General features: G+C 48.7%; 1 protein-coding gene across 1 annotated transcript in view; it reads right to left on the bottom strand.

Annotated features, from left to right (window-relative positions):
• The window catches only part of lrba (LPS responsive beige-like anchor protein), a 195403-nt gene that overhangs the window by 23170 nt on the left and 157052 nt on the right, over positions 1-15181 (bottom strand). The window contains exons 47-48 of the mRNA XM_036516523.1: positions 13989-14141; positions 2231-2398 (exon numbers count right to left, since the gene is read on the bottom strand). Coding sequence (XP_036372416.1) covers positions 2231-2398; positions 13989-14141 — 321 coding nt within the window. The remainder of the gene's footprint in view (positions 1-2230; positions 2399-13988; positions 14142-15181) is intronic.

Raw genomic sequence — 15181 nt, 5'->3', positions numbered from 1 at the left:
CAGTGCCACGTGCCCCGGGACGGGCCCGACAGAGAGCCCCGTCGCTCAGTGCCACGTGCCCCGGGACGGGCCCTGACGAGCGGCCAATCAAAGCCCCACAAGCCGAAACCGCTCAACCCGCTTCCACGGAAACGCGCGCGAGTGGAAACCGCTCAGTCTGCTCTCACAGGCACACTTGCTGGTGGACATAAGGTATACCCACACCCTAAGAAACACATTAGTTTTAATATAACTATACCCTTCTCCTTGGAAAAGCACTAGCCTGGATGGAACTTAGAATCCATTTCCCACAACACACCTCCCCACCAGCCCCATCCCTGAAAACACTCACCTGGAAAGTGAAGGCTACAGCTCTTGTTTTGCATATTGGGACACACCTGACAGGCATTTCTGAGGGTCGAGACGGAAAGTGCTACGGATGCTAGTTGACTGCGTGTCTGCAGAAATGGGTTGAGTGGTTGTAAACCTCACTCGGAAACACTCCTTTTAAGAGAGCGCGGGTGCACAGCAGTTTCGTTTCTGATTCCAGAGTCTGGCGCTGTTGTTGATGACGCCAGCGTGAATTTATTCGTGTCTTTATCATCGGAGCGACTCGGGGAAAATAAGGGGGTGTCACAGATCCAATTTTGCCGTCCGTATTAAACAGACGCCCGGGTAATGGAGTGAGCTCGGCCATGAATCTGCATGCGCATCTGTGTGGGCATTACCTGAATGAATCCATAAATCAGCGCCCTGCCCTCTCGTCTCCGAGCCCCGCAGTCAGTGAGCATGAAGGGCAGAGGAAGGCGGCGTGCCCCGGACACAGGCCCCCCGCCACAGGCCTGTCAGCGCTGAGCATGCCCTGCTCTGTCCCTTCAGTCAGGAGCCCCGCAAGCCCCGCCTCCTACGCCAGGGGGGGCAATTCCTGCACCGTCAGGCATCCTGGCTCTGCTGCTGCAGGCAGCGCCCTCACCTCGGTCCCACAGCCCTCTGTATATGCTCTCTATATAGGGTCTGACTGAATGGGCTGTACATGCTCCTCATTTATGGATCAGTGGTTTCACAGATCCTCGCCAGATCAGCGAGTCTCAGAGAAAAGCCACGCGCTCTCGCTAGCGTCTTCGCAGCAGACCGCTGGCTGTCCCTCGGCTCAACCAGAGGCGATGCAATGGTTTATATCTGCGTCGGGATCCTTTGCCGCTCTGGCTGTTTCTCCTGTTTCCTGTCTGCAGCAGCTGCGCGTGGAGCAAAACAGCTGAACGGAGTGGCCGAGCTGTGGGAGAGAGGGATCCAGCCTGCTAAGCCAAACCAGAGTAAAGTTTGGGGTCCACTCTGTCAAATGAACTGCAATTACTGGGCAGAAGCATCTGACAGAAACCTTGCATGAAGCACAGCAGATGCCTGGAGGCACGTAAAATCGCATCTTGAGAACATGCAAAAGATGCCCCCAAAAAAGCAGAACTTTTATTTTGACCATATGGAAAATGAAAGAAAACAGACAGACAAAATAGTGTGGTCTGGCTCTAAAATGACGTGTCACACTTACAGAGTACCCCTTCACTGTCAGACACAAAACTAACCGGGGAAGACAGGCTCTGTGGTCATTGCAAGACAAGTTGAAGAAGTGCAAGAGAAGTTGAGACTGATATTCAATGACTACACTGCAGTAAAACAAAAAATCAAAACAAAACAACAATACAGGTCCCCACATTTACCCTGTGTAATAGTTCCACGTGTTTATTACTGCTGTTGTTATTTTAAAATGTTGTATTAGTATATATTTATTGATTTGAACTTCTTTGGCAATACATCATTCTTTGTACTGCCACTACAATGCTGGATTGACCTAATGCACTTTCAATCCAGCATAGTTCACTTTCAACTAGAGCGCAGTACATTTGAACTAAGCTAACATGGACAGTGAGCACTTGACATAATCAGATGGACAAGACTGAAGGACCTCCAATTCATTCATTCGTCCCACAATCCAGTTGTCTGCATAATAGAAGGCGGGTAAGCAATCAAATTCCTGTGCAAAACTCCTGAAACTTCCCGAAAACCACCCAGAAAATTCTGGAATCCAACAATTATGGCTCCCAAACTCATCTGCGAGGTATACTGTAAATGAGCTATACTGTCTTACACATATGAACATTTGTGTATTAGCAATGGATGTGGGGAGGGAAGTGTGGGTGTGTCACTTTGATGAGGTGTGGTAAGGCCTGTGACACAGATATCGAAGGCGTATCACCTCTCTCTGCGCTTGGTCGGTGATGGAGCTGAGGTTGACCGCGCCCTCGTAGGTCAGGTAGTAGAAGACGTTGAGGGCCCGGCTGGCCTCGGGTCCCTGCTGCTTGTAGCCGAAGATGAGGTCGATCCACTGGTGCAGCTGGCAGGACACAAACTCGCTCTCCAGAGCCTGCGGGAGCAGAGTGGACACACAGGGGCTTAGAGAGCTTTACATTTTACTACAGAGAACCATTTCATTTCATACAGACAACACAACATACACAGCCTCACAGGGCATCTTCAGTGCAACAATGGCTTCACTGTGTTAATATTACATCAGGCAACAACTGGCCAAGCCATCGTTCAAACCGCATTTAAGCCTTAAAACTGTGCCTCGTGAATTAACATAATGGAAAACAAAAGAAATGGCTCCAAGCAAAATTGCTACAGCAATATCAAACTATCTCAGAGGACGCAATGTTATTCGATAATTTATCATTATAGACTCGCGATGGAGAATTGCCATTTTTCATAGAGATGAGATGAAAAGACCTCGAGGATTAAATGGTGCAGACACATTGCATAATTCCTCACAGGCTCAGAGATGGGCAGTGTTGTTCTGTGGTGCTGGAAACATCTTGTAATGTCACAGCACTGAGATAAAACATGCTTTTCCCTTCATTAGCGAGCCAGAGGAGGAAACATTTATGCGCTTGCATAAAAACGGGAATTGTGTTCAGTTGCGCAGAGGTTTCTCCACACAAAGGGCCCTGAGCGCGTCCAAATTAGAATGAGCACTTTGATTGTCATTGCTGGCTTGTGTCACATTAATGCGTGACAAACATTAAACCCGTGCACTTAAACGGCAATTTATATCGTTTAAGCGTTTACTACGTAACCAGCTCATCACTCACTTAAATGTGACTTTCTGACAGCTAATTTCAGTTCATTCTCTCCACTCGCTTAATTAGAACTTTCAATCAAGAGAAGCCAAGATCCGGCAAGCGTCTCGCATCGAGAGTAACATTCTCCTTGGCAGTACAGAGAAGACTGCGAAAGCTCTTGTATAACGAGTTTATGAGAGGTTATACCATATCGGCAAAAGCTTGGCCCGTGAGGAAAGAGCCCAAGAGCATGTGGCCTCTGAGAGCTCTCACTATCAATCCCAGCCTGTACATTTGCATACTATGAATCACTGAATGCATTTACAGTCATTACTGCAACACTCAGTTTAAGGAGTTTGACTGGAATACGGTGCATTAAGGCTCGAGGGCCCTTAGTGTGTGTGTAATATGAGGAGGTGTGGGCCTAAAGGAAAGGCAGACTGCTGTTATCACTAATATAATACACATTACAAAGGTACAGTATAAATGATGAGATCATTAAAACCATATGAAAGAATCAGACACAATACCTGCTGAAGGTTTCATTTTAAACAATGAAAAAACGACAGAATGTTCAGGGGTCTTCGGAGGTTATACTTGTATGGATATTCTGTCACTGTGCACCACTCTCTTGCACAGGCTGTGTGCGATTACATACAAAGCAGCACGTCAAGCACCCATCAATTTGTGAGGGGATATGTATTATATGCATTATACTGCAAGGTCCTGCTCCCTGGGCTCGGAGCTAACGTGGAGGCTGACGGACATTTAACGCGCACCTCGACCCCGAGCCAATCAGCACGGGGGCAACAGAGAGCGGCGGAATTAGCGGGTCTCTCTCAGGAGGGTTCAGTGTCACGTTAATCACGGTTTACAGAGGGACCCCCCCCCCCCTCCGTCAGCGAGCAGCGCTGGGGAGACACGGGGACATGAATCAGAGTGTGATTACGCTCGGCTCCGCGTGCTCCCAAGACTCACATGATCAACAACGAGGAGAGCCTGTGTGTTTGCACCGAGGGAACACCAGCTCTGGGATATCATTTTAAAAGCCCCCAGTCTGGTGAGTGAAAAGAAAGATTTGGGAGGGAATTGACACATTCTTCCAGTAAAGCAAAAAAAAAAAAAAAACCTGTGTATTTTACCCTTTATGTCACTACATATAAACACCTCATACAAGAGGTGCTGCAAGATAAGCCGTTTACTGAAAAAAAAATCCAGCATCACTGATAGTTTTACTTGCTTGCACAATCACAGAAACTACATCACAGAAACACAAAGGCATTTGTTTGCCTGATTATTTCAGCTTTTTTCAGTTTGACTACTTGCCCACTGCTATTAAAATGTGATCTGATTTTTACTAAAGACTGTCCCCTAAAATTAATGCATAAAACGTGAAATTGAAATTAAACCGCATAATTTTTTTTAAACCTGTCCGAGAAATAAACAACAAAATCGTTACTGCATTTCATACACTCTTGTTTAAAAACACCTTTTTACGGTGTTCAAAGCTGTATATCACCATCGCCATGCGCAGGTACGGCACAGGGAGTGCAGATATCACAGTCTCTGTGGATCAGAGACTCCTAGGGAGCCAGGTTACCACTCAAGAGCGGGAACATGAGTGTTATTTATGCTGCAATTAGCAGCCTTTGTATGCGTTACTGCGTTCCACAGGGATCATTATGATAATTCATGAATGACTTGCACAAGAATTATGTTAATACTTCCAAGGGGGTAGCAGTCCCACAAATCACACTTTTTTACACCTTATTTCTCAAGAATTACACTGCATAGTTTCCTGTATGCATTCAGTTTCCTTTGTTAAACAGGGTTTTCATGGAGTTCTTTTTTTCTGTGGATACTTTTCACTTTAATTTGACCATGTTTTGCATATACGGTATGCCACACGTATGGTGTAACTTGCCACTGAACAATGATAAATGACCACGGTAATTTACACTAAACATTGCTGGCCTCTTATGCCTAGTTAAAAATAGTTTTATTTTCAGATATTTAGAAGCCAACATTCCTTATTATTGTGTTCTGGAAGGTTCTTGAGTGATTCTGACTGTGTGCCTTGAGGGGTGTCATGTTTCCTCCCACAGACGTTCAGAAGTGGAAGGAAAGGGTTTCCCCCTATGCACAGAGGCCCAGGGCAACCCCACTTTGACCAAAAGGCCTCAAATCTGCTTCAAAAGGTTTCAAATCTGCCTCAGAAGGCATCAGATCTGCAGAGAGGTTTGTGTGCCTGCGTAACAGCCAGGGACTGCAATTGCTGCCAGACTTCCTGTCCTTCAGCGCACGGACTTAACCCCCTCAGTGCTGGATTGCAGCTTGGGGAAATCTGACATGTCCTGGGATCAGGAGCTGACTGAGAGCCGTAGCCGTCAGGGCCTTTCTTCCTGACCTCAAACTCACGCATGTGGGAACTCTTAAATGTTTCTGTACGATTCTGTTGTGCTGCTAGACAAAACATAACATTTTACTCGTCAAAACACTCAAAACAATGATCACAATTACCAGCAGAATGAAAAATGGTTTGAAAGCCAGTGCACCGAGAGGTTCAGACTGAAACTGTGCTTTTCTGACAGCTCAGCTGTCTGTAGTTAGCGCACAGTAACTGTCAGTCCCTCTCAAAACTGCAAAGAGAAGGTATTTACCCTGACTAATAAGAGCTGTAAATCATTGGCTATGGGGAAGAGGGAGGGAGAGAGAGTGAGAAAGGGAGAGAGAGAGAGATTGCGGGTCAGAGAGGGCAGGTCTCATTTTCATACGCTCTGATTTATTGGATGGATTTCTTTATACGTTGCAATTGAAAGATGTTTTTCCTCCCATCAGCAGCCCTCTAACACATTAAAGACATAAAGCAATATGTCCATGAGGATATAAAAATGTCACTTTACAAATCAATAACCTTATTTGCACCACAATGCAGGGTCATTGATGGACACCGGAGAAGCCGGTTCTGAATGACAGCAGACTTCTTTCTGCTGTAGAGTACTTCTGTCAGTATTGATCACAACAGATAAGACTGCCAGTAAGGTAAAACCTCTACATTAGGGAAAGCCCAAAAAACATTCACGTAATGGCCCATTCTAAAAACCACTTTCTCACTTGATAACAAAATCTACAAACATGTACAATTCTAATACATAATTCAATTAAGAAATTAAGCATGTTAAAAACTTACCACTCTGATGTATTCCCGTTACTTGCCTTGGACATAATAAGGATATGATACTTATCTCTGCATTTATGCAGAGTATATTACACAAAGCTGTAATATTGACATAGTTTTGTGCAGCAGTCTACATGTAATTAAAAGGGGGAAAATGCCTCTAACAGCCCCAGTAAATGAATTGCATCCCGTTAATTGTGTGGTGACCAGACCAGTGGAGCAGCTCTGTGGATCCTGAGGGACCCTCTGTCATATTTCCATCCGCCCGCTCCCTCATTCCCAGGCCTTTCATCCGGAGCGGCGTTCCTCCTGACAGCCGTCTGATCGCCGGGCTGCGAGCTGGCCGAGCCCGGGCTGCAGGCCGGGAGAGCTGGCCCGGCCCGGGCCGCAGCCTGTCAGACATGGCTGAGCTCAGAACGGGCCCCCCGTCTGCACTGCGGTGACGTCAGAGAGAAAGCCTGCCGCTAAAGAGCTGAAACCCCCCCCTTCTCCCTCCCTCACACCCACGGCCCTCCGTAGGGTGCTCCGTTCCCTCCGCGCCCCTCCCGCTGCTCAGGTCACAGCACAGAGATCAGGGTCCGGGGCGCGGGCTCCTCGACTGCGGTCACCGCTGTCAGAGAAGGCCCGACACGCGCCTCGCTCCACAGCGCAACAGACACCCCGCTTTCGCAACGGAAAGAAACCAAACAAATCATGCAAAAATCTCTTAAAAATAAACATGTCAGTGCTTATTTGGCAGGGGTTAGAGCCGTGACATGAAGCCTAAATATTAGATTTATTGCTAAAGATTTTGATTTGACACTGAAAGAGGGGCAACAGCAGGATGTCATGTTTTCCACCGAATGTTCTGATATTTGGAAAACGGCGCTATTCCCTCTGGTGTACTGTGTGTATGGAGCCAGACAGAAACTTGCATGTCAATCCCCATTAGCTCCGTGTTGCGAGGCTGTCAGAACTGGCCGAGCTACATCTTTTGCAGCGAGCTCGACGCCGCACTGGGCTTGTGTTGAAGTGATGGACTGGATCAGCGCTTGAAAGCCTCAGGAACTCTTTCGGTGGGGACGTGGCAGCCAAGCACCGGCACCGGCTGGGTCGCTCAGCCCTGGGTGAAGGTGTTGTGAGATTTTACTGAATGCTCTTAGTAGTGTTGTTAGATCGGTCACTGCCCAGAGCTGTGGGAGAGGAGTTAGTTCAGGCCAAATAAATGTACGGTCACTGAACACACTATGCTGAACAGCACTGTACACGCCAATATATCCAAAAACTGCACATAAATCTAGATCCTAACAGCTGGTCCAGGATTAGCTATAGCCAAACCCAACAGCTTCATGAAACAGGCTGAAACTGATCCAGGGTTAGTAGACTTACCTTATGATTATAAGTCTAATTCCTGAACCACTGTGCTACAGCATTACCTGAGACTAAAACTTCTAAATTTGAGGAGGGAAGTGGTATTTCAGTACAACGAAATTAAATACTGAACATGCAGTGTGACTGAAGCCTTGCTCACTTGCACAGCCTGAGGGGATCAAGTGATGATGTCACCAGAGAAGGCTCTTAAATTTTGTTTTTTTTTAAGGTCTTGGTTTTCAATGAGAGCAAAAAATAGATGAATAAAAAAGGCGACCAATGAAGAACAGGGAGAGTTAACTGGAGCGAAACTGGGGCAAAATAGCAAGAGCTGCCCAGAGAGCTGCTTAAGAACAGACAGGCCTCCCTAATTAGACTCAAGTACTCAAGCACTCTGGAGCAGTTAAATGAGAGTCTGACATGTATGCTACAGCCTGGCAGAACATGGCCAGGCTACGGGAGGAAGGTGATTAGAGCAGATGACTGCAGTAATTAACTCTCATACTAAAGCACACAGAGTCTGAGGCTGAGGGGTGTAGACTGGGTTTACTAGAATGGATATCCTCTATGAGGAAGGCCAGGATAGGATAACACCGTAACCCCCATCTCACTCACCTCTCACCAGCTCTGTAAGAGGGTCCAGCTTTAGCTTCATACAATCAATATGTGAGAGCAGTCAAGCACATGGACCCAGACGACTGCAAGTTCAGATCCTGGACAGGGTCTGCGGATGTATGCTCGACGTACTTAACCTAAATGGCTTTAGACGGATAGATTGTCAACTGTAAGATATGTCCTGCAAGTCGCCCTGAATGAGGGTGAATGGATAATGTGATGTGAAAGATGCAAAGTCAAACATTGGCCCATGCGTCGGAATGAGACAACAGAGAGAGAGAGAGAGAGAGAGAGAGAGAGAGAGAGAAAGAGACTGATAGTGGCAGTAGAGTCCCAGTCTCCACCATCACATCAGGAAGGGCTGATACACGGCACTGCTTACTCACTGTAAACACGCCTGCCCTCCCCGTGACAGCGCCCCCCTCAGAGAGCCGCGGATGACGGTAACCAGAGACCCTCCCAATCCCGCTAATCCCAGACAGAGCGGGCTGGGTTAGATCCGCTGTGGGAGACCCTCACGAAAACACGGGGCAGGGCCACGGCCAGCGCTCTGCGCACCGACTGCTTCTCGGTGTCTCTCTGGGGCCTTCGGTGTGCTGGGGGAAAATCGTTACGGTGCTTTGGCAGGACAAGACGCAAATGTAAACCCCGGCGCCCTCTGACAACTGAAGTAGGTGGTCTGTCCTGAGAGCCAGGCCTTCTGCTCAGTGTGGGAACCCGCACCGCCTGCATCTGTCTGCACAATCACAAACCACACGTCGCATGACCTCATGACACCTGTGGTGTGCTGAGCAGCACACATGTGAGTGACGCTGTTACAGAACAGCTTTGATTGAATCTGGCGAGATACATGATTTGAGACTTATTCATGTGCTTGCATTATTCAGTCATTGTGCATAAGGGCAAAGGTGAATGGGGCTTTTGAGTCCCTTATGTTGCAATTTAAAACTCCTTGTCTCACAAAAGTGTTTTGACATCTTCATAGCACATTTTATATACCAATTAATATATGTTTTATATTTTTTATATCCAACTAATATAAGGTATGGTATAAATTTAACAAAACCTGCTAAAATTATTCATTCCATCTCCCTACTTTTCAGTCCACTTTTTCGCAGGTCAGCGTTGCGTATCAGTAATGGAGAGAACATGACTTTCCTCACGTTAAAGTGGCACTTGTCTGTCAGCGAGTTTCCCCAATGTTTATATCTCCAGCCCACAAGCTCTCAGCCACCGCTGGTGCAAACTGCGTGCAGGCCCGCAGCTGCTACACGCCGTCACATCTGAGGGTCCGATTCGAGGCTGTGTCCAGCCATCACCCAACTCTAAGCCCAGGATCTGCAGCTTATAGAAACCAGCTAATGAAGAGGGCGCCACTGCCTGCGGGAGGAACCCACCCCAGGTGATTGTTAATGGTTGCCAGATATGTCAGGATTTCCACCTGATGTGTGAGAGGGGGTTCTGAGACCCCGCTGCCCCGTGTCTGTCTGCTCCTGTTCCATCAGTCAGCCCCTCTCTTCCCGCACTCGGAGGCCTCCTCAGGCTCGCCTCTCCCCGCCTCTCCCTGTCCCCCTCCCCCCGTCCGCTTTAATGGACGTTTCTGTCACACCGATGACTGAGGGTCTCCTTTCATCAGGCCGCTCCGCCTCGTTCTGGATCGCTCGCCCGTACCGAGCCGGCGAAGGCGGCCGTTTTGTCAGCAGCGCCCTAAGAGGCCGGATGATTGAGCCCTCGGAAATGCTTTTAATGGGGCCGGCATCGAGCGGGAGGAGCACGCGTAGCTACGGGCAAACGGCGCTGTCGGAGAGACGTCAACAAAACATCGCAAAACACTCCGCTTTAAGTCAGCTAACAGGCCCTACCCCGGCCCGGGCATCCTCGTTTTGTTCATTTTTTTGTGGAGTAAAAGAGACAAAAACATTTCTCCTTCGATAAAGGTCCAAAGTTCAGATCTGTGATGATGGAAGAAACGGCCTCCGGCAGGACATGGCCGTGAAGAGGCCTGTCTGCAAATGGTGTGAGGTAGGGCCGGAGGGTCACTGACCTCAGCAGAAATGTCCTGCTCGGTGAGTGATGGCAGAGGGTCAGACAGTGAGGAGGCCCGGGCCCCGGGCTTCTGCAGAGGACACAGTCTGGATTTTTTTCTTCACGAGAGACGTGTGCTGCGCACGCAGACTGATAATGATGGACGTACGCGTGTCTGCTGGCATCTCAAGCACGTACACGTCGGATTTATGCTTGCGGTCAGCGCGCTCGCAACTGCTGAGCTGTGGAACTAAATGATGTGATTGTGACTATAATGGCCGTTCGCACAGAGGGTCAATGCTGCATGTCGTACATCTCCCAAATTTTGCTACAATGCAAAGGGCTACACAGACAACCACAAGATCACCATATCTGACGATTGACTGAAAACTGTCATCAACGCAAACTGATGAATCGGAGCAATGTGTCAGAGCTAACTGTTCTGGCAGTTGCTCCATACATCCACATTCTGCCCTATGAAAACAAAATCAGCTGAAGGGTCTTCAGCTGGCAGAGACCACTGCCATGTCTTTGTATGCATTTGCATTCGCGTGTAAATTTGAACCAGCTTTGAGGGTGGCCACGAGCCAAACTGTAACTTTCCCAGGTTTGATGACACACGGGTCTGTACTGCCTCCTAACACAGACTCAGGCGCAGTTTAACAGTTTGGCTGTTTAGCAGCGCTGTAGCATGTGTGGTCACTGGCATTGGTTTTGTTTGAGTTTAGCAGGAGGATCACCTGCTCTCTGTCCCAGCAACCAGATCAGGGGCTCGGCAAACCCGAGCGATTCGTCATGTGTCCTGGAATGTTCCAGAGGGGAATGGTGTGCAGATAGGGCTCGTTATCTGCCGAGAGGGATCAAGTTCTTAACCCCTCCATTGACCTTTTAGTAAAACAGCAATCTCGCCTGATCTTCGTGTCACGCAACGTCAGGGCAAAAAAAAAGAAAAGAAAAAAAGGAGCATCTTTAGCAGAGCACTGTTTAAAACTGTGAAAGCTGAAAGCCACTCACATCCAGACCCAACATTTACAAAGCCAGCAAATAATTCCTTTAGCTGTACAAGTCAAGGTCAATCAAGCAAGCCCTTTTTAGGGGTCCCAGCAACATTAAATTCATCCTCCGCCTTCAAACACAAGCACAGATGTAATAACCTGCCATTCTGGACGCAGCAGCTATTTTAAAAGCAGTAGAGTTAATGTGGGTTAGAGCCCGCCGTTTAATTAGCTGTTAATTACCTACTGGAAACAGAGAGAGTAACAGATTCGGCCACTGTTCCCCCCTCCCTGCTGAGCGTGCCGCATTACCGGTGTGTTGCGCACGCCTTCAGTGGCAGATGTGATAAAGAATGAAACAGTCCATTAACTCTTGGTGTACATCTTTCCAGTTCTGAGGCAGGGGTCTCATTACAGATCTCTCATTCGGCCCCAGGAAACAGCTGACACCCCGTAATGCCAGCTATTAGTCATCAGGCAGGACCCCCGCCCACCCCTCCCCACCCCCCAACCCCCACTGCCTACAGGCCCACGGATAATGATCCCTGCACCCCCCCCCTTAACAGTGCAGGAATTTTACAGGAGACCAGCCTTGCTAAGCCACCTAAAGCAGAGTCACCCCTTGTCCCTGCTGTAGCATGGCCCAATGTGGGCGCACATGCCCCCGTACAAGGCATCCTTGCCCACCCAGAGCATCCCCACCTACATATTAGGGACCCGGTCGTGTTCCCCTTGCCCGACGGTCCCCTGAACCGTACCGCTGAGGCCCGCGATTTCATCGTTAAAGAGATGCGCCTCTGCAGCTCTTGGTGACAGACGTGGCAGCCTCTTCAGGAGGGCAATTTAAACAACGCTGTGCGCAGAGGGTGAGAGAGGAACGGCGGGGCTCACCGCTCCTGCTCCCGCTCTCCGGCTTGCAGCGAGCTGGAGCTCTCAGGTGCAGAGCCGAGGAGCAGGGCAGCCTGCAGGCAGACGGTGCAGGCCACAGCAGCGCCCTCTCCGCAGGCTGCATTAATGAGGTCCGGCACAGGGGTGTGCTGGAGACCCCCATCCTGGTGTCCGACCGTTCCCCCTGCGTATCTCCACATCTCATCCCATGTATCCGTAAAATCACTGTTAAAATAAAATTGCTAAAACTGGTTTTCTCTTTGCTCAGATATTATCTTACATCTGGCATTCAGATTACACTTGACTTAATGCTAGAAACAACAGAAAAATGAAGTAAACCGTGAGATGAAGCTGAAACTCTAACATTTCACATATAACTCAACATTCAATATATAAAGGGAAACCCAGAGTCAGAGAGTAACCAAGCTGTAAGTCTTGAGCTGTAAGACTGAGCCTTGAAGGACAGCCGTCTGTCACTGTGCTTATTAAAACTCACCTCCTCTTACCTGCCTATCCACCCCCTCCAAGTCTGCACAGATCAATACTCAGCGGAGACTACTGAGGGCCCGGGGTATTGATCTGCCCGGTAACCTGTGATGCGGAGGCCGCTCTGATTGAACGTAATTGGCCGAAAACCAAAGCGCCCTCTGCGAGCTGGGGAACACTGAGAGTAAACAGCCATCACTGCGGAGGGAGGCAGAGGGAGGCAGAGGGACGGCCAGACCCTCAGAGGGCTTCGGGTTCACTGCAGCCCTGCCTCACAGTGCTGTTCCATGAGGGGGCGTCATTCCAGGAGGAGGCCCCCCTACCTCTATAGCAGTACACAGAGCATCAGAGCGGCGCGCCCTTCAGTGCGCAGAGAGTGTGAGAGACACACTGCCCCGGCCAGTCATTAGCAGTGCGGCTACTGTACCATGTGTAATTACCGCCTGCTCCTATACATCATCTGCTCGCGGTCCAGACACCCGCAGCGCCGCGCCCCCTTCCCCGGCGAAAGGACCATCTGATCCTGGCGCGGGCCGGCTGCCTGGCGCGGGGGCCGGTCCGCGGCGGGGCCGAGGGGCGGCTGCCGGGGCCGAGGGGCGGCTGCCAGGGCCGGGCCCCGCCTGGCGGGACGACGCCGAGCAGGGAGGGGGATATGATTAATGAGGGGGGGTGTCGTGATATCAGCATCCTGATTAGCACCACAAAACAGGTCACAGATCAAAGTCATATGCATTTCATGAGCTGTGATTATCACTTTCTTCCAGTGTGCTGCACAGAGCCGGCAGAAATGCAGAGATTGCAGGTTCCGAATTCACCAGGACCAGGCATGTGGATCTTTGATATTTCATGATACATACTGCTGGGATGAAGGATACTGCTGGGATGAAGGATACTGCTGGGGGAGGATATGCTCTTGAGTCCCAGACAATCACACATTAAAAGAAAATTAGAGGTAAAAGAAAATTAAACACAAAAAAAAGCAAAAAGGTTCACATACAGGATCAAGCCATGCAGCTCTGTGACCCTGTGAGAGAGGAAGAAGTGTGTAGATGTCTGAAAATCCAGACCGCAGTGCTATTAAATAACAACAAAACACTTTCCAACAAAAAAGGCGCGCTGCGAACGACATGCGGGCCAGGGGTGGCGGGAGGTGCTCCGACACCGGATATCTCATCCCCGCGGGTGGAGAGAGAGAGATTGCTTTGCCAGCAATCAAAAGTCCTAGACATCTTTGAGGCCCTTGAGTCTCAGGTAACAGGGAAGTAACTCAGCTCGACAGGAAAAAACATTGTCTCTTTCCATTAGCGTTTCCTGTTTGGCAGAGAGGGCGGCTGACACTCAGAGGAGGACTTGTCTTACCAGCCTGTTTGTGCGCACAAACTCTTCTGGGGTCTTGGCCCACGGTGGGAGCTCCACGTCAGACACCACCGTCCCATCATCCATCACTCCCAGGTTGTAATTATTGGAGTTGACAAACATCTCCGGGAGATAATAAAATTCCGGGATCAATTCCTGTGTCAAGAGGAAAAAAAAAGAAAAGGGAAGAGCACAGTTACAAAGTTTCCAGTGTTTTACCTCACCGGCCTCACCGAGTAACACCCAAACTGCGGGCGTGCTCTTTGTGGTAGAAACGTAGGGGCCATTTTCTGATAATGTGGGGTGATAAAAAAGAAAAGAATGCAAAGAATGGAAGTGCGTTTGAACGCCCACGTGTGACCCTTTTAATTATCCCAGAGAAGTGAACAGAATAGCCCGGTCTTGAAAGCATGCATATTTTAAACGATTCTAATTAAAAGGAAAACTCTGGAGTGAATACATAATGCATTTGTGGATATCATAGGGAGGCAGAGTGCTTTAATCTTCGGCGGCCTCTCCGTCAGGAGAGGCAGCTCCACTTGAAATGTACCATTACTCATGGAAATTACATTTCCAACTCCTCATACGCTGCGCGCTCAGAAATGTCACCCTGATAAAAGCAATCAAACCACTGTTGCAGGCACCGGGGCTTGCGTCTCTGCCTTCTCTCGTTTGTAGGGTAAAAAGTATACTTCACATTGTGGTTACTTTTTCTTCCTCTCACGACCAAGTAAGAGTAATTGACCAGCCACACAGCGCATAGCCTATATATATTACAGGGCTGCAAAACACATTTTGTCTTTCTGATGTGTGTGCCTAGTGTGCGTGCGTGCATGTGTGTGTGTGTGTGTGTGTGTGTGTGTGTGTGTGTGCGTGCGTGTGTGTGTGTGACATCTTTGAATAATTGTAAATGTAATACAAGTTTATTTGCATTACATGGCTAGCATACCAGATCTCAACGTCTATATTAAATCATTTACAGTGCAAAACACAGACACAGAAATGTACATCTGTAGAGGGCAGGTGAACCAGAACAGATAAACAGAAAATACAGCCCAGCATAATTATAAATGCCTACTGGAGATCATGGCAGTATTTACTGCCATGTGGGGGCACTGCATGTAAGTGTGTGCAGAGGAATAGATTATTTTAACTTTCTTATGTAAACCAAAGTCGAATATACTCCCAAATATGAG

Source organism: Megalops cyprinoides, chromosome 22 (assembly GCF_013368585.1).
Source record: "Megalops cyprinoides isolate fMegCyp1 chromosome 22, fMegCyp1.pri, whole genome shotgun sequence".
In the NCBI taxonomy this organism is placed as follows: Eukaryota; Metazoa; Chordata; class Actinopteri; order Elopiformes; family Megalopidae; genus Megalops; species Megalops cyprinoides.
This window is presented reverse-complemented; position numbering and strand designations above follow the sequence as displayed.